Source organism: Harpia harpyja, chromosome 8 (assembly GCF_026419915.1).
Source record: "Harpia harpyja isolate bHarHar1 chromosome 8, bHarHar1 primary haplotype, whole genome shotgun sequence".
Lineage (NCBI taxonomy): Eukaryota > Metazoa > Chordata > Aves > Accipitriformes > Accipitridae > Harpia > Harpia harpyja.
Genome location: NC_068947.1, coordinates 5,738,362 through 5,763,638, shown reverse-complemented (window position 1 = coordinate 5,763,638; position 25,277 = coordinate 5,738,362). Strand labels below are relative to the sequence as shown.

The 25,277-nt window shown below is 40.8% G+C and overlaps 1 protein-coding gene across 28 annotated transcripts in view; it reads left to right on the top strand.

Moving 5' to 3' along the window:
- The window catches only part of DMD (dystrophin), a 1,317,358-nt gene that overhangs the window by 1,246,049 nt on the left and 46,032 nt on the right, over positions 1-25,277 (top strand). For all 28 annotated transcript variants that reach the window (XM_052795054.1, XM_052795067.1, XM_052795065.1 and 25 more), the window contains 5 exons: positions 3,435-3,509; positions 8,784-8,985; positions 12,311-12,396; positions 14,982-15,139; positions 23,505-23,671. In XM_052795054.1, the coding sequence (XP_052651014.1) occupies positions 3,435-3,509; positions 8,784-8,985; positions 12,311-12,396; positions 14,982-15,139; positions 23,505-23,671 (688 nt within the window). The remainder of the gene's footprint in view (positions 1-3,434; positions 3,510-8,783; positions 8,986-12,310; positions 12,397-14,981; positions 15,140-23,504; positions 23,672-25,277) is intronic.

Genomic DNA, 25,277 nt, shown 5'->3' with positions numbered 1-25,277 from the left:
AGGAAGGGAAAAAAAAAAAACAAACCCGCAGAGAAGGAGCTTCCATAGGCCCTCGTGAGGTTGCTGCTGCTTGAGCCTCCTTCCTCCCTCCTCGGCACGTTCCCGGCAGCTGCGGCCGGCTTGTGGCCAGGCAGTGCCTTGCGCTGCCTCGCTCGGAGTCTCCTCCATCGCTGTTAGTGGTGGTGTTACCTCCAGCGGTCCCGAGCCCAGTGATGAGCTCTCATTCCCTGACAGTCTTACGTTCTATGGTTCATTTAAATGGGGTCATATACCAGCAAGGGAGATATTTTGAATGCAATTAGGAGAGGCCTGGGCTCCCCTCCCTGCTCCAGAGAGCAACACGTTTGTTTGTTCCAGAAGTAGCTCCGGGGGAGGTAAGACACCACCAGCAGTTTCATAGGAGTAGGGAGAGGAAAAGCTAAATCATTAAGATCCAGTGACCTTAAATGACTGTCACCACCTGGTAAGAGAGCTGTCCATCAGGAGCATGGAGGTGGTGGCATAGCAAAGACGGGAGGTGAGCGGTTGACACGGGGACAGCAACTGGGCATGGGCTGATACTGGTAACAGCAACGAAGGGTGGGAGTGGAGGCACGCGACGGCTACGCTTGGCCGCAGCATGTACAGTCCAAAGATGACATTGCTGCTACTTTCTCAAAACCTGAGTTGAGGGCTTTGAAACTAACTCCTGACATTGCTTGTTGATCATTTACAGCAGATGCTTCTTGGCAGCAATGTCGTTAAGGTTGATAATAAATTCAGTGTGTGTTACATACACAGGAAAATAGGTGTAAACTACAGCACTTTCAGGATTAAGTGTCTTCATAGATTGTACTTTCTGCCCTGATCAAGGCCTGAAATGTGCATATATATTTCCTAATATTTCTTAAAATGTAAATAATAAGTAGAGAAGCTTTTTTCAGAATACTCAGGGAAAATTTAGGGAAGCCTTCTTTATTTTATCAAATGCTAGCCATAATCTAATTTTTTCCAGAATACAAGTGCAGATTTACAACAAGGGTACAAAATGTAACTGAAGTCACTGTGTGTTTGCGAGAGACTGCTTTATTAATTTCCCTCCAAGACAAATTAAGCCGCTTAGTTTAAATTGCTCACTCTATTCCACACCACATTAAGGCTTCTGGACCTGTCAGGATGATTGTGAGAGAGGGAGCTGGCAGGAACAATACACAGGGGAACTGCCCATTAAAAAGGTATATGGAACTGTAAAAAGAAAAAGAAATGATACACAAAGCTGAAACTTTCCCTTCTGCTGTAAGACATGTTTTAGAAACGTTCCACAGCTTTTATTAAGGTATACAAAACTACTGAATTATCAAACCTCAAATTACTCATTCAGAACAGCTTAATTAAAATTAATGTAATCGAGACTATATTCCCTCTGCTACGTGTACTTGTACAGCATTGTAAATGATGTTGGGATAGTTACACCCAAGCTACCACATTGCAAACAGCTTTATAGCACCCCAGCGCATATGCCAGCAAGGAACTGTTTTGTATTATTTGCCCTGTTTTTCATCATATTCTTTCTCTAAGAGTCTGCCAGGCTTAGAGGCAGCTTATGGGGCTAAATGGACCTTTATTCTGAGCCAGTATATTTTTTATTAATGTTCTTTTTGTATTTACATAGTAGTTTACATTTTCCAAACACTTTCCCATCGTTAACTCCTTAGGCCCCACGGGTTTCATCAGTTAATTAAATGCATTCAGCAGTGCTGCTGGGTGCTGAAACTGGCTGGCACAAACAGTCCATTTCGGTGCTAGAAAACCCTCAAATTACAAGATGCCAACCGATCTGTTGGGAACGGTCCCTAGACCACTTAAATGCCCAGGAGCGCCTGTGCCCAGGAATTGGGTGGGTAGGTGACAGGGCCAAAATCGTGCCAGCAGCAGTCTGGTTTTTCAGCGGTGGGGGTGACCGCCCTGAGCACACGAGAGTGCCCCTCGCCACTCTGCGGTTCCCGGTGCAGCCGCTCCGTAGAATCCCTGGGAGGTGCTGGCAATGCCACTTGGGAAACAGCATCGGTTCAGGGACTCGCCCCCAAACCGGCAACCTTGATGACTTACCAGGGTTCTCTTTGATGAAGGTACCGGATTGAAGTAGCGCACAGTTAGCTTAGGTATCTGTTGATTACTCACATAAACAAAAGCTCTTTGCCAGGTTTGCGCACTCACTTCTGCATCCCTAGTTTGATTCTGAATAACGCGAGCGGTGGTGTATCTGCACTGTAGTCTTGGTATGCCAAATCTAGTTGTAAATTGCGAGTTAGCCAATGTCCTGCTACTGATGGCAGGAATTCAGCCAGAGTAGTTTCAATCTCACTTTCAGTGAATTTTATCTTCATTCTTGTTGTAAATGGGGTTTGCCCAAGGGCCACCCTCAGCAAGGGACGAGATTAGAATAAGCGCATCTTCCTCAGTCTGGTTTCACAGAAGAGAGAGAGGAAAATGTAGTTCCCTGGCCAGATTTGGTCCAAGCCAGCCCCTCCTTTCTTTTCAGTTTTGTCTAATGTTCACTTCTTAGGCTACAGACCAGTTGCTGTGCCTGGCTGTGGAGATGACCACAGTTCAGTGCTGAATAACGCCCAGGTAGCCGGTACCGAGCCTGCCGTGCAAGGAGAGGCCTCTCTGGTCTGGTGTGGTGTGACTGGTTTGGTGTGTGGCCTGCCTTGTCCCTGCACTGTCCAGGGAGGTTTTGCAAGCCATGGTTAAACTATTCAGCGGGGACTTGTGCTGATGTCCTCGTTTTGTTAGCCACGTGAGAAGGAGGGCTTTAGCAAAAATCACACCACACCGTGTGTTCCTACCCGGGTGCCGTTCCCTGCTGTTTCGGAGGTGGGAACACACTTGGCTGGGTGAGCTAGCTTCTCGCCAGGAAGGCTCTACATCTCAGGGCATGGCTGGGATCTGCTTAGGTGGAAAGCACAAAAGTTTCATTGGGTTTTTTTTTCAAAGTTTTTTTTTTAGCAGTAGCTGAGAGTCGCCTGTTTTTTCCTGGGCAGAGCTCTTCTCTTGGGGCTGCCTGCACGCAGCCCAGCTGGTGCACTGGGCAGACAAGGAGGAATTTCAGGTTCTTATCTCTCTCACAGTGCCTGCGGTGTGAAAGGCTGCGGTCTTTTCAGACAACACTGCTGCAGCCACTGATGTTGTCCTTTCAAGTGCTCTTGAGTTCAGTGCCTTTGAACGAAAGGAAGTAACACTTTAGGACTTCGTGTTTTTCTTTTGGATGATTGATTGTCAAGTTTTGAGGGCTTTTGCGCAGTGAAGTAGAATTTCTAACGTACTTTTTTTTTTTCCTCTGTTCTTTTCACCAATGAGTATAATCTTCTAGTTCAACTTAACAACGTCTTTGTGAGTCTGGTTATTTCTAAGGTGTAAAGCTGATCTTTTATTTTAATATTTCCTCCCTACAGCTGACCTGAACAACGTCAGGTTCTCGGCGTACAGGACTGCCATGAAACTCCGCAGGCTGCAGAAAGCCCTCTGCCGTAAGTATGTGCCTGTGGCTCACCCACTGCCAGGAAGACTTTATGACCAACACACAAGTTTACTTGCAACTTTCAGAAGCAGAAAAACACCCCCACACATATCCCCAGCTCTAACTGCTGCATGGAAACCTCTTAACTGAAAGGTCTTCCGCTGCCACCGGTTTGCACATTCCTCACAAAACCAAACTGCTGGGTGGTCTGCAGATCTGTCCCTTGTAAGACAGAGCAGCGGATCAGAAACAAAATTAACATCCCCTACATATTTCTTATCTTTATACTCGTTAGCCGGTATTTTCACTGTGTTCATTACTGGAGCCACGTCCCGTGTCAGCCGCAGCTTTACGGCTCAAGACCAAAGGAACAGGATTGTAGTGTACTGGGAACAGTGAGAGTTTGGGTGAAATAATTGCTCCAGAGCTGGAGTTGCTAATGGTTTGTTAAGTTGTATCTTGAACCCTGAGGGGCTGTTGCCTTTCAATGAGATCATCACAATAAACATTTAGCTTCATTTTTCCCCAGCTTTTGGTTATGTTCAGAAGTCTCTCATCAGCCATACATCAGTGATGTGCATGTTCTAACATTTTAATTCTCTCAATTGGTGTATGGTATTCTACCTGTCACTGGAGTTATGTTTCCTCTTCAGCTTATTGTAACCTGATAGCTAAATAATTTGCTCATAGTTTTCTTGGTAGGCTGATCAGTTGCCAAAGCAAGCAGTTTATTAGGTGGTACAATTTGGAGGGTTATTAAAATATTTTAACATTCACTATTTGGCATTTAATTACAGGGTTAAATTTCTGACACAGTTGCAAATGTCTCAACTGTTGATTTATCTCAAGTTTGGATTTGTGCTCACATGTTTCTGGAACTGTGTCAAACCTCAGTATTTTTGAGCATGTTTACTTTTAGGCTTATAAGCATGGGTGAATTCCACTAGTGAACAGACTTAATTTCTGAATTTATAAAAAGAAAAAGAAAAAAAGGAAAAAAAATAAACAATAAGTGAAAAGTCTAGTAACATTATGAAAGATTTCAACATGAATGAAGTGACAAAGAATGAGTTATGATGATCAGAAATACCAACATGGCACAGCTCTCCTGCCACACTCATTGTGGAAAGGTATTGTAAAGAAACCGGAGCCATATGCAGTGAAAAGTATTCATAATCAGTGCAGCACTGAAGTAAGGGACTAAAATTTTTGGAATTACAGGTTTCTGTAGCTGGCAGTGCACAGGAGTGACTTGTAACAGGTTTTTATGGCTGAAAGTGCAAAACTTTGCATCCTGTTTTATCTGTATTACGCCGATTCCTACCACTGAATAATTCTAGACTCGTCTTGGACTTTACAGTGTGGAATGGTAATTATGCACCGAAGTCAGTTTATCTCTCAAGGTTACACTTAGGTAGATTTTCTGAGAATGAATGTTTTCAGAGACATGCAGTGGCGCTTACACTGATTACTTTAGCACATTCTTCATACTTGTATCTAAGGAGAAGTATTTAAGGAATTTGGTTAGCAGTCTTTGTTCTTACAAATATTTTTGCTTGGAGACACCATCGTTGTATTTGTGTATTCTATGATTTCAGTGTCGCTTGTGAACTCAGTTTAATTAGATTTTTTTTAATAAAACCCAACTCATTACAAAATTTTTTTTCTGCAGTTTGGCACTGCAGTAGTAGAAATAGAGCAGTGCTGGGTTTCAGGGCTCCTACGCATAGCCCCAAATCCCTGCATTCCGCTTGCAGTAGGTGCTGCTTTCAGCTCTTACTTTTTATTTCAGTTTTAAAATGGCAGGAGTTTAAATATATATATATATGTATATTATTCTTTTCTGCAAAATTCATAAAAAGCAGAGCAGTTTTGTCTGCTGAGGAGCCCTCTAAAGATGTGTACACAATAGAAGGCCTGCAGAAGTGAAGGTACAGCCTGTTTCTCAGTGGCAAGAATAGAAACACTTTTAAAAATGAACTATACTTAGACTTTCATTCTTTTCAGTTTGTAAATCAGCCCAATGAACATTAAGACACTAGGATATTAAACCTAAAGAAGAATATGGAAAATGGTAATCCTTAACAAATAAATGCTTGTGTATTGTGTTACCTTAGAGAAATCTAGTGTGTGGCTCTATCATACCAGCCTTCGAAATTATTGTGGGCATGCCAGGTGTAACTGTTGCACCTTTTTTTTTAAATATATGGTTTCCTTTGATATTCACATCAAAGCATGTTGACTTTCTTGTTTTGCTACTTTTAAAAGATCTGATCTTCAAGTGCAAACCACATCTGAACATTGTGATGTCAATAAAATGAGATATATTCACAAACTTTTCTTGGAGATGCAGCAAAAGAAAATACTCAAGAACTTCTGTTAGGGTGTTTTTTTCCTTTAATTTTATGCAGGCTAGATTAAATATATATTTTTTAACATATCAGCCAATAGCAGCAGCTTACAGAGGAGATGATCTTGCATTCTGGCAACAGCATTAATACTTTTTATCACCAGCCATATGTTGAGTTTTCCCTAAGTTCAGTATGTGACCTCCACAGCATACTTTCTCCTGCCTGTTAATTGTCACTTCTGTCCTTCAGTTGGTTAGTTATTCCAGCTCGTCTTTTACACTTTTCCTCCAATCTGGCCACAGGTTGGTGTCTAGTTACAAACATCCTAACGTTTCTTCTGTTGCCTTAGAGGCCAAAGATATATTTATATAGATGAATTAGATTTCAAAATAAGCTAGAAGCTACTGGTCACACAAATTTTGGAGTCAGTTTTTGAATTTTAAATAGAAAAGAACAAAAGAGTGGCAGAGAACTCACAAAAAGTACAAAGCATAAAGTGGTATGGTTTATTTCAATTAAAGCTTTGCAAATCACAGAATGGCAATGAATATACAACTCTTCAATACATATCTGGCTGTCGGGGCTTGTCTTTTGAAAGTCTGTCATTCATGGGACCTCCATATTTGCTTTCAGGAAAGAAATACACAATTCCTGGCTCTGGGAGAGGACCCTCCACATTTCTTTAATCTTGGTGGGAAAGGTGCAGGAGGAGCTTAATGTGGTGAGGGCCAGAGCCACTCTTCTCCCCATAAAAAGAAGTTCCCTAAAGCAGAGCGTGGTGGCAAGCACTTTTTGCTTGTTATAAGATGAACATGTGTTATTAGCTTCAAGATAGGACAGGAGGTTGATGAAGAACGGGGTGAAAGGCTTTTCAGAAGTTGCTGCTTATTAGTGGGAAAAGCTTTCACAAAGTGGAATGACCCATGTTTAGCAGTAGCTGCATATATAATTAAGCTGCCACTCAGATGCCTGAGGGGTTCATTTAATTACCATTGATTCATAGTCTCAAAGGAACTGAGAGTTCAGCCTCAAGCTCAGAGTTCAAGGTGTCGTGAAGGCAGTGCTCTATTTCCAATTTGACTAATAAATTATTAGAAGAGTCTTTCTGAGACTTTTAGGAATGGGTCTGATAAATATGCTTTTGTGGGATATAACACTGACCTTAGAATAGCTATATTTTATATGCTAGTAGCTTAAACATAATATTCCAAAAGATTTTCTTTTAATAAGTATCTATATGCTAATGTGAAAACAGTAAAATTCCAATAAAGCTCTGTATAAAACCACAGATTCAAAGTTAAATTTCTTGGTATAATAATAGGGATAACATTCCAAGCCTTCCTTACTCACTCTAGCACTGGGTATGTCAGGCCCACAGTGTGAAATTTTCAGAGGTGCTTAAGGGATTTAGTAGCAGAAGTCCCTATTGATTTCCAATGTAATTTATACTCCTGAAATTCTTTTGGCAATTATGAAGTCCCAACATACTGTCCATGCAGCATTACCAAGCAGCCCTGCGTGCAGCTGAAGTATTTTTCATCTCCACTAGGACATCAAAGGGTCAGTTTATCCTTGGTAAAATAGGATACTCAAGTGTGAATTTGGCAAATGCGCCCTTAAGCTGGATCAAGTTCTAAAAAAATTCCTGTATGGGGTTCTGCATTTAGCCTCTGCACATTTTTTTTTTTTTCTTTTTTTTGGCCATTACCAAGAGATGTTGCTTACCAGGACTCCATGAAGCACATTTTTATTCCAATGAGAGAAAAACTGCTTTTGCAGTTGGGTCAGTTCATTTCCCAGTTTTGTGAAGAATTTCCTGGATGATTTTGGGCATTTCATTCTGAGCCAGATGCTACTCCCTCGAGTCATGTTGAATCGTGCTGCACTTTGTGACTGCTCATGGTATGAGCAGGACTAACAGCATCTGGTCTTTAATATCCCTATTTCTCACACCCTGGAAATTCACTGCAAGGAATTACAAAGGGTTTTCTTGTGGTAGCAGGAATATCTGCGTTAATAGTCTCGTTTTTCTGATTTGTTCTTGTTCCTGTTTTACTTTGTAAACCAACATCCCATAACTCTCTGATTTGGTGTCCCCCAAAATGTGATGCTGCTGTTGATGTTAGTATGCAGAGAATAAGAGCTGAGAAAGGGAAGTTCTGTTTTGCCTTGGACATCCGAATTTCAAAAGGCAACTGACTTAAATTGGAATGAAAATCAAGTTTTTAAATGTCCATGACAAAAAACTCTGTTGTATGTTGACTGATAAGTTTAAATGTGTCTTACTCCGTAATGTCCTAGAGGTATTATAAATGTAAATGCTCTGCAAAATTAAAAATGGATAAATTTCATTAATAAATATTAAAAGAGGTCATGTAATGTTCCTGGAACCTTCTTTTCCCCGTTCTCACGAGAGGAAAAGTAACAGAGAGGTTAATCCCAGTTCAGTTGTGATTTGTTTGTGTATTCCTTGTGGAGTTTGGTTCAGTTAAGATTGCTCGACTTTCATAAGAAATGGAGGGCACGTCTCAGGAAAGCTGATGACACATACTATGTTTCGAGCACATTTGGTGAATGCAGTAGTCAAATATTAGCCTATCTGTAGGAACATAAAACATGAAATATGTAATTTTTACTTACATAGTAATTTGTGTAATATTTCCATAGGATCCAATGGCATAATAGGTACTTTACAGCTAAAAATGAACCAAATTTCACTTTTATAAACACTGCCCTCCAAGACCACAGCTGAATAAACAGTGCACCTGTAGGAGTCTTGAAACCAGTCTGGCACGTGACTTTCAGAGGACATAAAATGTCCTCTAACCAGGCATGTAAGCCAAGTAAATTGTTCTATTTACTTTTTGGGTATGGGTAATACAACCACTGTTCCTCTTCAATCTTTATTGTGTGTGGGTTTTTTATTTTAACAGTGGATCTCCTGAGTCTGTCTGCTGCATGTGATGCCTTGGACCAGCACAACCTCAAACAAAATGACCAGCCGATGGATATTCTGCAGATCATTAACTGCTTGACCACCATTTACGATCGACTGGAACAAGAGCACAATAACCTGGTCAACGTTCCTCTCTGCGTGGACATGTGCCTCAACTGGCTGCTGAATGTCTACGACACGTATGTACGGGTGCTCTGAACGTGGGCTGCTCAGGAGCTTTCCCAACAGCACAAGGGGAAGGGGTAACGAGCCGTCCACCTCATTATAAAATGAATGGCTTGAAACTGAAAAAAACAGTAGTTGAAGTGAAAGTTTAATAAACCCAATGGTTTAATGGCTGCATTTAGCTGAATCAATACAGCCCTTGATTAGGCTTACAATCCTAGCTTTATTAAGCTAAGCAACGAGAGAGCTGGAAAACAACTTTTTAAACAGATTTCTGTGTTCAGAGCAATTCTGGGACTACATGTCCTCAGTAGGTCATGGCTTTGCATGGCTTTTTAAATTTATTTAGGTAAAGAAATTCAAGAGAATTACCCAGAAGCAACAGTATGAACACCATCATATAGACTCTTGCATGTGTCTGTACTTCTGCATGTTAAACCTTTTCAGAGCTGTCCATTTTCTGTAGCTTTCAATCTATAATTTTTGTTCAAAGATGGAAGAGGTTCATCTCTAATCTAATGTGCTTACAACCCTTGGCAGTCAGGAGATTTGAGGAATACTTAATGTAAAATTTAATTTTTAAAAGTGTACCTATAAGTATAAATACAACAGAGTAAATTTACCTAAGAAAATTTATGAGTATTCCTATTCGGTGGGTTAATGATGTTGCTCATAACGCATAGACAAATTCCGACACACATTTGTAAGCTAATTTTAGAATAAGCCATTATTTTTGTATTTGGTGAATTTAGTGAAAAAATGTCAGTGGAAGTCTTTATTTTTGTTTCTAATGTTCGTATCAGCCACCTTCAGCCAGACACATATTTCCATTGAAACGGTTCCATTTTGAACCGTATCGAAGTGAAGCGCCATAACATTGTTCTTGGATGCACCCTTTATCACAGCACTGAAACTTCAATGATCACCTACCAAAACAAAGTAGAGATTTGTACAGAGTCTCTTCCTGCAGGATCACCTCCAATAAGCCAGTTGCTTATAACATCCTCTGCAGCAGCTGCAATATCCTGTGAAGTGGATTACCAGATTACATTATGTTCTTGTGTAGTGTACCGGTAGTAGAGAATGGGGCTATATTCATTTAAGAGCCAGTTTTTATTTCTTTACTCTACTTTGGCTTCCACAGAACTCTGATCCACTTCTGAATTATCATCAACTATAAATAACATATAAACAAAGATACTCGGTTAGCGAAAAACAAAAAAAGATGTGCTAGGGATGTTAATCCAGATCAGCCACTTTAGAGGCAGAGAGGGAAATAAAGGTCGCTCCACAGGCTGCTCCTAAGCTGGACAGTCCAGTTTAGATTTCCTGTGTCCAGTCAAATTCTCTTTATGTTGCACTGTGCTGAAAGTACAACATTAGAAATTACAATTGGCTGCCTCCAGGCAATTCCCTTGGTACGCTAGGGAACTGTATATTGCAGGACACAATGTTTTATGTGTGAGGAAAGCTCGTAGCTATTTTGCTGAAATTCAGGTTTGAATTACGCTGGTAAGAGAGGTGACCTTGGGGTTACATGTGTTTAGTTTTCATTGTAAACTTAATAGGCAGAGATCAACCGAAGAGCATAGCAGTACTGGAGACATTTAATTAAATATACTGAATCTTTACTTTTCTTATAATTGAAAACTGTCATTTGTAAAGATATTAATCAAATTCACAGTCAATGACTGATCTAATTATGGGCACAGCTCTGCAAATCCAACACGTTTCAGATCTGTTTTAATTGATCAGTCACTCATGCTCATTTGCAGTAGCATGCTAAATTATTGGTTTGACTTGGGAGGAGAGGAGAGTGAACTGAACAACTCACGATTCGTGCAAGTTTCAATTTAATATGCCTTGCAGGGAAATCATCATTCTACAGTCTTCTCCTGTATAATTTGCATGAGCCTGGTATTCATCAGCAGGAGTTTCTCAGGGCACAGATGATAATTAATTTGGAAAAGATTTGGGGGAGAGGAGTAAGAGGAGTGGCGTGTGGAAAGCATAGGTAAACAACAAATTTTTATTCATGATGAAAAACGCAAGATTCTGTACTAAAAGGTTGCAAATTCTAAATTCGGCTTTGCCCACTGGTTTCCGTCTGCACCTTTTATAGGGTTTGCAGGGGAGATACGTGGGTAAATGAGCGCTGCTGGCCTCTACAACGCTTTCATAGGATTAAAAAGACAACACGCATCTGTGCCAAACAGTGGAGCCTGATGCATGACTGTGGCACGCCGGTACATGATTTATCTTATTTCCAGTGGTGTTCTTACTGGCAATGCTTCAAAACTGTTGATAAGGCTCTGCTTCAAAAATGTCATTTTTAGGCATTAGCTTCCTACGTTGTATATGTCTTCGTTTGCAATAGATGTTATATATTTGAAATGCTATCAGAAATAAAAGTCTTGGGGGAAGCCAGCAACTGGAAGTAAATTGAGCTAAACCAGATGACTGAGAGAAGATGTGAAGGTTTGTCATTGTGTCGCCTGCAGCGCAGAGGAGGATGTTTTTCTCACAGTCACGGTAAAAAGCAAAAGTAACAGCGTGGGCACATTACAAGGCAGGAGTGACTGTGAGGGGAAGGCTGACCAGAGGCAGCACGGGGACTGAGGTGGAGCGTACCAGCCCCTTGGCACTGGGCAGGACAGGTTTGACTGCTGCGAGGAGGAGCTCAGAAACCACGCTGTGTTGTTAATGGCATGACTGTACAGCCTGCCTGCCTTCTCGTGATCACTAGGCAAGCTTCATCAGTCACCCGAACGTCTTACAAGTGCCTCCGTCGCAGCTCACTGCTGGCAGAGGCTGCTTTTTTGTGCTTAGCTCCCTGTTGCCTTCTCAAACAAGTTAGGGCAGGGCTGACAGACAGTAAGCAGACTTTCTAAAAACGACTGCTACATCGCACTTCTAATGAAAGTGAAGCTATATTGTCTTCGCCAAAAGAGATGGTTTGCTGTTCTGTCAGGGACCTCATCTTCTCTGAGAATAGCTCAGCAGCAGTTCATAGAGAAGCCTGTTCAAATAAGTGTAAGGTAAAGACTCTTTACTCTCACTTTTGTCATAAAAAAGGAGGTGAGTAATTATTTCCAAATGAGACCATTTCTGGTTGAATTGATACAACAGCACAATCCAATTCAGCTATGCCTGTGAAGCCACAACCGTGTTTTATATTTCACTTCTAGCTTACCTAATAACCAGCCACGTGTGCTGTGCAACATGGTTCTGTGTGGGACTTCATTTATGACGACTACGGTACTGCAGTGAACTTCATTATGGTAAACAAATTATGACATGAATGGATCATATTATCAGCCAATGTTTCTTTTTCATTAGGGGGCGCACAGGAAGGATTCGTGTCTTATCTTTCAAAACTGGTGTTGTATCCCTTTGTAAAGCACACCTGGAAGATAAATATAGATGTAAGTCAATGTAATTCTTTTGGTTTTAGTTTATGTTTATATTCTGTTTTTATTCCTCCAATTTATTGCATAAACATTTAGATAGTATACAGAGACATTCTTTTAGATAGTCCCAATGCAAAGTGTGTTAATTTGCTCCACCTTCTACTTTTAAGTTATTGTTCAGTACGGTTTTAGGTAGTTGAGCACAGCAGTCCCCAAACTTTTTTGATTGCACCCCTACCAGTAAAAAATTTTTGAGCATGCACCCCCAATAGGTGTATATTTATTTATAAATTATATATATGTACCACTGTACTAATAATTATGTACATTATAAAACATACCAAAAATAGAAATTAAAAAAGTTACAAGAAAGTTGAAGGAAACACTATTTTTAAATTTTTAAATTTAATCTATTAACAGTACAAAAAATATTTCCTTACTGCACCCTAATGGATTGTCTTGCACGCTCCCCAGGGTACAAGAACCCCTGTTTGGAGACCACTGGTTTAGCACACCTTCATACACAAAAATGCATGTCTACAGGACATCTTGCATTACAACATTTTGAAATATAATAACTTTTTAAGATGTTTTCCACAATGTGGTCAGGGTCTTGTTATTTACATTGTCTTTAAATATAGTTGCTACCTTTAAATAAACATGCAAATTTTGCATATCTTAGTACACCAAATCCTGAAATACTTGAAAAAATTCCAATTGAAGTTTTAGTTTTATCTGACTAATAAATCAGTTCATTAGTGAGGCTAGATCCCGAAAACAACTACTGATAAGAGTAGTTCTCAAGACTAACTTTCTCGTTAAATTAACTGGTATCACTCATTCATGCATTTAAAAAAAACACTAAAAAACCAACCCTTAGGATTTGACCCAATACCATAGCAGTTCTTCATCAATTGCTATTATTTTATTCTTCTGCTAATGAAAGTTGAAGAACACTGAAGAGAAAACAGTTCCAACAACAGAGTCAGTGCATGACTATGTATAATTGGATCAGATTTTAGGGCAATCACTATGAATGTCACGATCTCTAGATGTTTCATGTGGGTGTTGTGAAAAAGTATTCAGAAAATCTTTTAAGAAAATTACTCAGTATGGATATTTTTCAAAATGATATTTCCTTGAGGATTATCAAAGTTATAAAGGAAAACATTTATTCATATTTTATAGTCTCCTGCAGTGTGTGTGCCCGGTAATGCGTAACCCCCCCCTTTTTAAGGTTGTAGAACACTTAATGTTTTAATGATGGGGAAATTGAAAGCTGAATCGTTTGTGGGAGAGGAAGGAATTGTCTCTGCCAGGCTGTGGTCTGGCTTTACCATCCATGCCGAAGTCGTAGTGCAATTGCTCTTCGTATTGCTGCAGGTATGCTATGAGTTGCACCCCTTAATTTTTTTTCTCTCATTTGTGCAGCAGAGCAGAGTTGGTTGTGCTAGAGCACAAGTCTTCAGGCTTGCAGAGGTTAACGAACGTTTTATCCAAAAATTATTTATTACAAAACTAGACTCGGCAAGAGTGAAATTCATGTAATTAAAAAATAATCCTTTCTCTATCCATTCCTTTATTCCGTCGGAAGAAAACAGGTGTCAAAGCAGTGCTAGGAATGTTATCTCGAGCAGTGCTGAAGCACCTTTATAATTGTATCCCTGGTGTCGGGTGAAATATTAAGGTGGCTCCAAAAAAAGGGTGTTATTTTATTCTAGCTGTCTCTCGGTCTCTTTTTTTTTAACTCTTTGAAAATAAAGGAGAATTTATTCAGGTCATGTACTGTCAACAGGGATATTACCAAATAAATATTTCAGTTAATGCTAACCTGATTTTTCTTCTTACTATGAACTCTAAAACCTTCTCAATGTATACGTAGTATAACTAATTCCCACCAAATTAAATTGAGCTTACAAAGGGATAATAATTCTGTCCTGTAAGGATTCTTTTCTAGAGTGATGCAGTAACAGAACATGGCTTCAAGTTGACATTTCTCTTCAGAAGTGAAAACTTAGTATGATATTAACATTCCCCGTGGATGGCAGGTTCTGTCGTGCTGTAATGTTTTTCTTTCATTTTAGAAATACTCTTGGGTTAAAAGATTATGATATATCGAAGTTAGGGAGCTCTTGTTTTTCAGATCAACTCATCTGAAAGAGAAATGGATTCTCCAAGTTGTACACTGATTGCTAAGACTTGAAAATGTGCTGTATGTTGTATGAGATTATTTTACTGTGAAACAGTATTTTTGAAACATTTATGTTGTTGTGGCTCTAAGATCCTGCTGTTCAGTTAGCTGTGTTGCAGAATCAACGCTGCTATTGTCAGTAATGCCACAGGTGCTGTGTTAGAATGGGCTTTCCTCCCAGGTACAAGCCAATAATGCTATTAAAAATTTTCACTCGACTGCATATTTAACAGAGAAAAAACAGTGTTTATGGGAAGAGAAGCACCCAAACTGAAGACACATTTTTGTGTTCATGCCCACCAAGGCTGTTGACCGCACTTGTGAGCCTTTGAAACTATGCAAACTTCCCCACTATTTGCTGCATCCCTGTAGCGATGCTTTAGCTCTGGTGTCCTTTTCCTTCCTCCAGACCTGTTCAAGCAAGTGGCAAGCTCCACTGGCTTCTGTGACCAGCGCCGGCTGGGGCTCCTGCTGCACGACTCCATCCAGATCCCTCGGCAGCTGGGCGAAGTGGCCTCCTTTGGGGGCAGCAATATCGAGCCGAGCGTCAGAAGCTGCTTCCAGTTTGTAAGTTCGTGTTTGCTCGCTGTTAATTTTCTGATTTGTATTTTGTGTCAAGGTAGCCTGTCCGTTCTGAAGAGGATTGAAAATCTGGAAGGAGGATTAGGGTACCAAGAGTTGTTTAATGGTGGTGTTCATTGGTGTATTAAACCATTCCTTTGATGAGATGTATTTGAATTAGCCTGTTTCTCTGGCCATGGTGGAAGAAGCCCAGATTATACTGTTATCCAGAGAGCAAATAATTGTCATCAAGGCTTATATTGTAACTGAACCCTGCAAACAGTTTAAGTCTTTGTTACGGCAGCTCCTGGTTTTACAATTTTGTATTGCCAGCAGTAGATCAGCATTTATTGCTGCCATGTGGGTGAACAGAAATGGTTAATCTAAATTTTGGGCATATACATACCAGTGACAGCCAGGTGCCCAGGGGAGCAATAGGAAAGGAGCAACTGCCTGCAGTGCTAGGGGCGAGGAGTGCTCAATGAGCTCCTTCCACTGCTTGAATGGATAATGCCAGTTTTCTTTAAAGAGTACTGAAAGAATTCCCCTCCTGTCTGTTGAGGAATACATGGCAAACTGGAGGCTCTTTTTCAAACTTGTAAATTATTTAATCTGGGCAGGAAGAGAGTTAAGGGAATTATTCATCCTTCTCCTAACCACCAGCAGAATGCACAAGATGAAGACAGCTGCTTAATGAAAAGGTAGAGGAGGGGAGGTAATGTATGGTCTGTGATTAACTCTCAATGCATCTTCTACATTACAATGGAAGAAATGCTCTTTTCCCATCCCCTGATGTCCCTGGGGGATTTTTTGTTTGTTTGGGGGCGGGGGAGTTGTTTGCTGTTTTTGCCTGCTGCTCAAGTTTCATTATGTAGTAGTTTCAGTTCTGTAGTAAGCAAAACGCAGAAAGTTTTTTTTCAATGAATATTAATGCTTGGAAGTGGTTATGAAAAGAATCTAATTCTAAAATCACCACAAACTTCAGTTGTGATGGGACGTTTGCTTTCTGTATTTTTAAAACTTCTTTTAATAGATTAATTCTACAGGGTTCACATTTTCCCATTTCCATCATTAGTGTCTTGACCTTTTATAATTCTAATCTGTATTTGATGCCATTTGCAAATTAATGTTTTATAGGGCCATATCCTGGGGATAACCCGTGCTGATAGACTATGCGTAGTAATGTTGATAGCGGGGTTAGACCCTGCTGTGTCTTTAGAGCATCAAGTTCCACGTTGGGCTTTCAAGTGAGACCAGCACAAAATGATGCCACAGCAAATCCATGGTCAAAAGCTTGTTTCTGCAAATGACCTTCCTCAGAAATTAGGACTTGCTGGATCCTATTGTTTTCCCAAGTGAATGGCAACAGCGCTTAGAACACTGTTGAAAAACTGATAAGGAAAGTGACCTCGAAATCTGACAAAAACATGGTTTTTTGGAAAGGGGGCTGCCATTCTGTGTGTTTATACTAGGAAAAAAAGCAATAAAATTCATAGTGATGGAACACACGAAACCAGTTTCTATAAAGTAGGAGGAAGACCTTGGAATAAATGTTTATTTGAATAAAATGAGTTAGCAACATTGTCATTACAGATGAAGACATGCCAGTGGGCTGAATGCTGTACCGCATCCAGCTGCCGTCATTTCTTTAAACAGCCCGAGCACAGCTGGGCACAACCTTTGCCGTGTTCATAGATCAGAACATCGGAAAACCTGAGGTTTCCTTCTCTTACCTGCACTAAGAGGAATTTCATCCTCTCTTTTTCCTTTGGGCGAAGCTTCATTTTAATTTGCAGAGTGGGAGGGTGGTTTCTGACCTGGGTTGCAGCAGAACAGATGACCTTCTAGGAGGACCAGAAAGGGGGAGGGAGGCTCAACCGAGGAGGGGAAATAGAAAAATAGGCAGGATGGAGTCCTAGGGAAGAGGAGCAGAAATCCAAGTGTAGGGAGAGCCCTGATGGAGAGGAGGGAGAAGGAACTAAGGAGTGGAAAAATAAGGGCCACCGTTAGGGAACGATGGTAGGAACAGTAGTGGGAATAGTAGCGATGAAGGAAACAGAAGGGTGGGTAGGATGAGGCATGAAAGAAGGGAGCAGCCAGGAATGGAGATGGGGGAAGAAATAAGACCTTTCCAGGAGAAAGGGAGGAGGGGAGCACAGAGACATCCTTTTGGTGTAGGACGGTGGTGCTGGGGGGGCATCGCAGAGGTGCTGGGCGTGTGGGGAGGGGAGCAGGGAGCAGCCCGGGAAAGGGAGAGGCTGGAGGAGGTAGACAGCCGAGGAGGATTGCACAGGGCTCCCGGCAGCCTCCTTTTACTGAAGTGAGATAATTCAATTTTTAAAAATATTGTGGGGATTCACAGTTTACATTACCGTGTGGAAACTAAATTAAGTCTTTGTACACCCACGGTGAGGAATGCTTTTTCTTCAGGTTTTTTTTTTTTTTCTTTCCCTTTTCTTTTTTCTTTCTGGTGATGATAAGCCAGCAATAAATTGCAGTCATGTCAGAATCTGCAACAAATGTGTGCTTCAGAAATGGCTCTCCCAGCCCCCTTAGGTTAGGTGCCCTGGCAACGGCCTTGTCTGTCTGCACAACAGCAGAAAAAAAGGGGATGTTTACTGTTCCCGGCGATAACAGGGGAAATCTCTCCTGCTTTTCGGTTTGAAGTGGGAGTCCTTGGGAATGAGGGTTGGGGAGGGAGGGGAGGCTTCCCAGCCTGGCTGCTGGCAGCAGCCTGCCCGCTGCCCACTCCTGCCGGCACTGCCTGCTCCCCAGGAGCAGGTCCCCTTACCACAGGCTGCTGCTGCCCGGTGACTTTTCATCCCCCCAGCACCGACTCTTGCTTTCCGTAGTTTTCTTCATGTATGGGAAGGTGCTGATAGTAATTCTTGGGAAAAAAAGGATATTACGGGACTCATCTTTCCTACGCGGGGCAAGGGGATGTAACTTCTGCTTTGAGATTTTAAAGAAAACATATTTTTAAGTGAGAGCAAGGAGCTTGATCTAATGACCATTTGAAGACTATATAGTTCTGCCTGGGCTCAGACTGCATCAAAGCAATCTATAGATCCATGAAAAAGCGAGTGAATTCAGTATTACTGCAGTGTGAAAGCACTTTCCTTTTAGTTCTATGATGGGTACGTTATTTTGAGTAAACAGGATAGGGAATTGATAAGGATTGAAGGATACATGTGCTGTGTTTTAATCACAGTGGAAAATTATTAATATGCTTTCCGTGTATAGTGTAAATAGGACCTAGGAATTCGTATCACTGCCTTGGATGAGTTACTGTGGCATTGGGACATTTAAGAGATGTGATGTGAAAACAGAGTGCAGCTCGGATAAAAATGTCTCTTGCTGTTTCTCAATAAAATTTTCAATATTTGGTTCTTGGTTATAAATTGCTTTTATATATGGGTGTACTTGGAGTACTTGATGTGGAAAACTAGTACCGATGAAGCTAAGGAGTAGTAAAATATATGCAGTTAATTCATATCTGTATTTTAAACCTTCTTGTTTCATTTCACTTTGACAGAGGAAAGTATTTTAATATTCTATGTTGTATAGTCTTGGTTTCTAGGTTTGTACTTGACCAATGATAAGGCAAGATCAGCCTGGTTTTTACAACCACTTCTATGTGTCCAAATCCGGTGTATTTACTCAGACAAATAAAAGCCAAAATAGGGGCCTGTTAGTCCTTTTAGGTGGGGTTTGGGTATTCCAAATCCTGGGCCAGGACCCTGATAGTGACCTGGGCCATGAATGCTGTGATTTGAGTTGGTTGGGCAGTTGTTTTGTGAGGGGTTGGTTGGGTTTGGGTTTTTTTCACAGGAAATACCAATACTGTGTACAAATAACTACATATAGTTATATAGAGGTCTGTATGAAAATAATGTACAAATGCAGCGTTACCGTTAAGGCACTCAATCTCTTTTGAAAGATCGAGGCAGCCCTTGTTTCTATTCATAGGATATTTCTTCTGCTTTTGGCTCTGACAGGGGGGAGCTGGCCTAAGGGAACTAGCAAATCCTTCCTCAAGCTGCTGTAAATGTCATAAAACAGCAATTCTGGTTTTATTTCAGCAGGATTTTGTGAACCTGTGCCTGACTTTGGGAGGCACTGTTCAAGAGTCCTACAAGTGAACTGCTTTAAAGAGCTATTTTCAAATGGTTCAGGGGATGGGGAGCAGGAAGGTATTTTTTTTTTCAAGTGTGGATGATATAAAACTGTATACTAATTCACTTCTGGGTTCATGTTTTTTTATTTTACTACTCTTTGCCACAACACTTAACACATTGACTGGAGTAGTCAATACAATCAAGTGTAATGCAAGGGGTCAAAGTAATGATCTTAAGCATTTGCTCCAAGGGTCGAGGCAGATTTAAGCAGTTTGTGCCACCCAAAGTTACCTTCATAATAATCCTCTCTTTCCTGACCTTGAAACAGCACTTGTCTCAGAAACAATAAATTCTTGACTTTTGTTTTCTTACCAGCCAGCAATGGGGAGAACATGAACGTAATGAGGAAGTCACTCAAGAGCAGAAGACAAGGTTGAACAGGGTTTGGTCTGACTCTGGGGAGACAGGGCTGCTGTTCATGGCTTGCTCTGCATTTTTAAACTTTAACAAGTCATAAGAATCCCATTCCTCAGTTTGGTTTGTCCAAAATAATATATACCTCGACTAACGGAAATGTTTTCATCCCAGATGAAAAACACCATTAAATTAACAATGTTAATTTATCTCCAATTGATTTCCTACACTGCACATAAACAGAATATAGCTCATCAAAAATGTTATCAGAAATTTGTGCTATATTGTCTGACTGTCCAAAAACATATCACATTGTTCATGTAAAATCACGACTGGATTTTGGAGTATATTTCATATTATGGATAGATAAAGTCAATATAGCATAGAATATTTTTTAAACTACTAGCTGGAACAAGAGGTGGGGAAAAAAAGAAAAATTCAGCTCCTAAGTATTGCGTAAAGATGCTAGCACAAACCAACTTCCTATTCTCCCATTGTTTCTGCAAAAGAAATACTGAAAAACAGATGTCTGGAACATAATGGATTTGAATGTCCCCCATAACAAATTGTTACTTGTAAGCTGGAAAGAGCTTTATGAATTTCACTTTATGATTCACTCTGTTATTACCATAAAAATTGGGAGTTGCACAGAAATGTGTTCAAGAGAAGAACCATTAATATTCTTTACAGCTTGATCTTGTTGGTTCAGATACGAACTGTATGAATTCAGACTTTTTCCCTTATGTAAAATCTTCAGCTGCTGCCTTTACCGGATTTAGAGATTATTAAAAAAATTGTAATAGCAGCTCAGGGGACAGTTGAGAACTGTCTGTCCTATACGGTCTGACCCTGACCAGCTTTTCTCCATGTGGCTTTAAATCTTCATGTAATATAATTCGGAACCAGTTCTGATACATTTTAATGCACCTAATCTCTCTGAGCACAGGTTTTGTACAGTCAGCGTCCGGAGCTCTGGGTAGGCAGCTATTGGGACTGCCGACAATTGACAGTGACTGCAAAATTAAAATAGATCTTTGGGTGTTACAGAAAGTCTTTCATTGCCACCACATTTTCCCTGGAAATTCAAAGCAGCTACAAGTGGAGAACAGCGCTTTGAGCGGCTCATTCTTATTCTGACTGCAGCTTGCACTGCAGCATTTCTGTACACTTCATGTTTTTCTAAGTGGCATATTAAAGAGATCCTCTTAAATTTTTTTGGAGGCTTAGAGGACCTCTGTGTAGGAAGTGTAGTCTGCTAGGCAGGGTAATGGTTTGCCAGTGTAGTTCCTGGCTGGCGCTGGCTCACCAAGTGATCCACAGAAAGTCTCTCCCCAGGCCCTTTACTGCCCTGGCTGCTAGCTGAAAAATAGACATACAGATGATAACATTTTATAAATATGCCTTTCTCTTAGGAGAGTTCTAGAATTAATTTAATTCCATTGAATTCACTGATATCCTGCAGCAGAAGACAGTATCCGCTGTTGGGAGCAGATGCTGTTGCCAGTGGTGGCTGGACTTTATTGTACTTTTGATTTTTTCTCTTTTTCCTTTGGGAGGGGTTCCTAAACTCTATAGCTACATGAAAAAACAGAGGAGTAGGATTTAATACAGAAGTATTTCAGTGGGTGAAAAAAAAAAATGGTCATTCCATTTCATGTAAGACTTGTAGTGAATATTAAATTGTGAGGGACTTTATCTGAATAACTGTAGATATGTTGTGGTTTGATGGTTTTACCCCAAACATCCAAAAAAGATGTGTATGACTGTACTAGAAATCCATATACATGGATCTTAAATGCAGTCACAGGAGTCTTTAGATGGTTTCCCAAATTAGCATCTCAAGAAGAAAGCCATGATCAAAAAATCTCTTTGTTTCTAATTAACCAAAGCATTGCAGCAGCATTTTAAGTCAATTTTAATGCAACGCATTATTCAGGAGATATTCTGGGATTTTTCTTCCACATCTTTCTGGTGGCCAGGGATTCTGGCTAGGAGACTTGGCATTTTTCTCAGTCTTCAAGTATTGATCAGTTAATTTGTTTGTCAAGATTATAAACAGTGTTAGCTTAAAAAAAAAAAAACACCAAACCCATGCAATGAATTGGTTTTCCCTATAGCTCTCTCTCCTTTAGATCAGTTTTGATATTTTTTCTCCAGATTCGTTGCTAGCATTTTCAGTTGAATAGGGTTTTAGCTAGGTCATACTAAACTCAGGTTTCATGAGAAACTGGAAAAGTAACTGAGAGCAAGCATAAAAAAAACCCCCAGCACTCAATCCCCTATTCATCTTGGTCCATGTACACGATACATTAATGCTTATTATTTATTTAAATGCTTCAAATAAGTTTGGAACCACAAAGGAAGACTGTCTGCCTTGTGAAGTTTGAAATAGAAAAGACTGGCCCACAGAGGGCTGTATCTGAGGGCCCAGAGAAAAAGGAAAACAGAGGATTTAAATATATTCAGCCTATAAATATGCTGTTTCTGCTGGGTAGCATGGAAGGAAATGTCTCAAGGAATTTGAATTAGCACATAGTGATGGTTTAGAGAAATGGAGCGGGATGGTATCCCACTTCATCACTTGGGCTGTTCCCTGTGCGGACCTGTCCTCCTCCCTCCCGTCCTCCCTGCCAGAGCCCTTCACTGTTTCCACCTGATCCATCACCTTGCTTTCAGCGCTGAAACCAGCTCCCAGGTTCTCAGATAACCAGTTTTGTGCTGGCTTCGCGCCATCCTGCACGCCGGAGAGACGTTCCCTGTAAACATTGACTCCGTCACTTCACTGTTTTCCTTAAAATCCCTTTTGATGCTCTTTGCCTTTATTCTGCACTGTTCTTTGCAGTGGCTAGCCTGCCAGTACGGTGTAACCTCTACCCATGTAGATCGTTCGCCGTTGTCCCCCATTGCCTTGTGTTTCTCGTCTCTTTGCTCTTTCTTTTTCGATACTGTAGGTGCTGCCAGGTAGGGGTGATATATCATTTTTTGGTGTGTGCACGGTGCCTGCCCCAATGGAATTCAGCTCTGTGACTGCGCTGCCTTGAGCTTAGTGTGGAAGAGATGCCTGAAATAATCACACTGGTTAGGATGTGATGGGAAGGCAGCAGAGGAACGGGGCTGCCGGGAAGTGTTCCTAGGCTCTTCTGCTGTTGGCAAAGAGGCGAAAGTGGGAAGTAATAGAATACGAGGCTAAATTGATCGTATTCTGTGGGACAAAACTGCATTGTGTTTGCAGGCAATGACGAGAAATTTAGAGATGATATGATGGGAAGAGGGATTCTGAGGCATTTAAGGAGGCAGAGTTTACATGTCGAACAGCAGGCTTGAGAAGGGATTTGAATGATTTCCTCACACTTGCGTTTTAAAGGTCAGTGTGATAATGAAGGATGTTAAGGAGGAAGAAATTTTGATCAAAAGATGTGCAATTTTTAGGGCTTGGATAACAAACTGTTTTTAAAATAGGTGAGAAGCAGTGCTATGCAGGCTCAGATAAGAGAGACGTGAAACATGAGATCAGGCATCAAAAGTGATCCTGTAAGTGGGTGATTTTCTCTTGTGACAGAGTACATGGTAGCGCTGTCTATTGTAATAGGGAATAAGAGAAAGAGAGATTTGAAATGTTAATAATAGTTTTCAGTTCCTGGCTTGAAGGCAGGATCCTGGAGATTTTTCTGATTTTTTTAATTTTTTTTTTATGAATGGCTGGACTGGGAGAAAAGCTGGAGTATATTCAGGGAAAAGATACGGAGTAGGCAGGAAGCAAATGGCTTGAGCTGTTAATTAGCTGGTAGTAGACACATCACTTGTGCTCAGCCCCTGTCTTTCTTCCCCCTGTGTTACAGGCCAACAACAAACCGGAGATCGAAGCAGCCCTCTTCCTGGACTGGATGAGGCTGGAACCGCAGTCCATGGTGTGGCTGCCTGTCTTGCACAGGGTGGCTGCTGCTGAGACCGCCAAACACCAAGCAAAGTGTAACATCTGCAAGGAGTGCCCGATTATTGGATTCAGGTACAAATTCGCTCCCTTTCTGCCATGTGTACTACTGCTTGGTGGATCAAGAGCTCTGCTTGTTTCCAGGCAAATCATGCGCTTGATTTTGTGCATGTTGTTCAGGGGAAAAATAATTGTGATGGGACACAAGGGAGAGTTACACCTAGACTGGGTACAGTGATGGGAGAGTTGAAGAGAACAAAAATCATCTATCAGTTAAGATATGGCCCTTCCTCTGTGTCCAAGTCTTTCCATGCCTCACCCAAAGTATTGGTGGATTGCACAACTAAGACGATTTGCTTTACATTCAGTGTGTCCTATACATGCAGTTACATTTTCTGAATTGGCTCCTAATGAATTGCTTTCTGTCATGGTATAAAGCAAGGAAGTGCCTTGAAAATTCACAGACGTGTAAAGCTGCATGTTCGTTTCTCAGAGAAAGAATGTTGCTGGTGGAACATTAACCTGGAGTGGGGGAAATGTTGCTGGTCTATTTAAACATCTGGGTCGACACCATGGTTACTATGGCAATGAATAAGTCACTGTGTTGTAAAATGGCTGTGTGTTGGTATGCCTGTTGAGAATCCACTTAACTGCTAAATAAATACTCACTTTCAATTATGCCTAGACTTGTTTTGTCACTTCGCTTCGCAATAGCTGCTTTGTATGGTTTCTGTCCTTTTTATGCACAGTCTTCTTTTACCATTGGCATTTCTCCTTCTATGGTGTTGTGTTGTTTACAAAGAGCTTTCTGTAATTTTGTTTCTAAAACCCAGATAGACAACAGCAGCAAGCAGTACCACATAGAAAAGCCATCATTTTGCTCTAACCTGGGAGAGCATGAACATTGCTTTTATGCATGTGGTGGGGCAGTGCTTTGCTGCTATGCAATTTCACAGGCAGTGGGAAACGGCAGAAATAATGAAGCTGTTGCTTTGTTTTGAATCTGAGTTTTTCTTCAGTGAGGCTGTTCCTCTAATCATCCAAATTGTTCTCCTTCTGCTTTTATTCCCCTTGAATATCTTAACAGGGAAATGATAAATGTTACTGAGGAAGAGTAGGGATGTGAGTAGTTCAGCACATCCACGAAGTCTAATTTTCCTGTTCCCAGATACAGTTTATGAACTACTGAATTACTTACACGGTTTTGCATAAACAGCCAAAGACAAGTAGGTGGAATTGAAAAATGCAGCACTTGGAAAATCAAAGGATGGCAAGTGAATGGATAGTCTGTAGTGAGCATTGAGAACTCGGGAAGTGGACACTGGAGCTCTGTGTTTGCATCTAATTTTACTTGACTGATCTCATCTGTCTCTTAAATTTATATAACAAATCTATTATCATGATAGTAGAATCTGTCTGTCGCAGATTTTTTCTCTGGCTTTGCAAGTCATTGAAACCCTGTGTACACACTTGACAAAAAGATACTGTATTGGAAGGCTTTTAGAAAGCTAATACTGTGCGCCTCAGTACGTGTAAAACAATGTTCTTTTGAGGTCATTGTGACTGAACTGCTTCGCGTATTTGGAACAAGACAACCCTTATGCCTCTGGCTCTTTCGGGCACTTCAGCATAGCAGATACAACAGTTAGCTGCCTCATAGAGCTGACGAGATTAAATAATG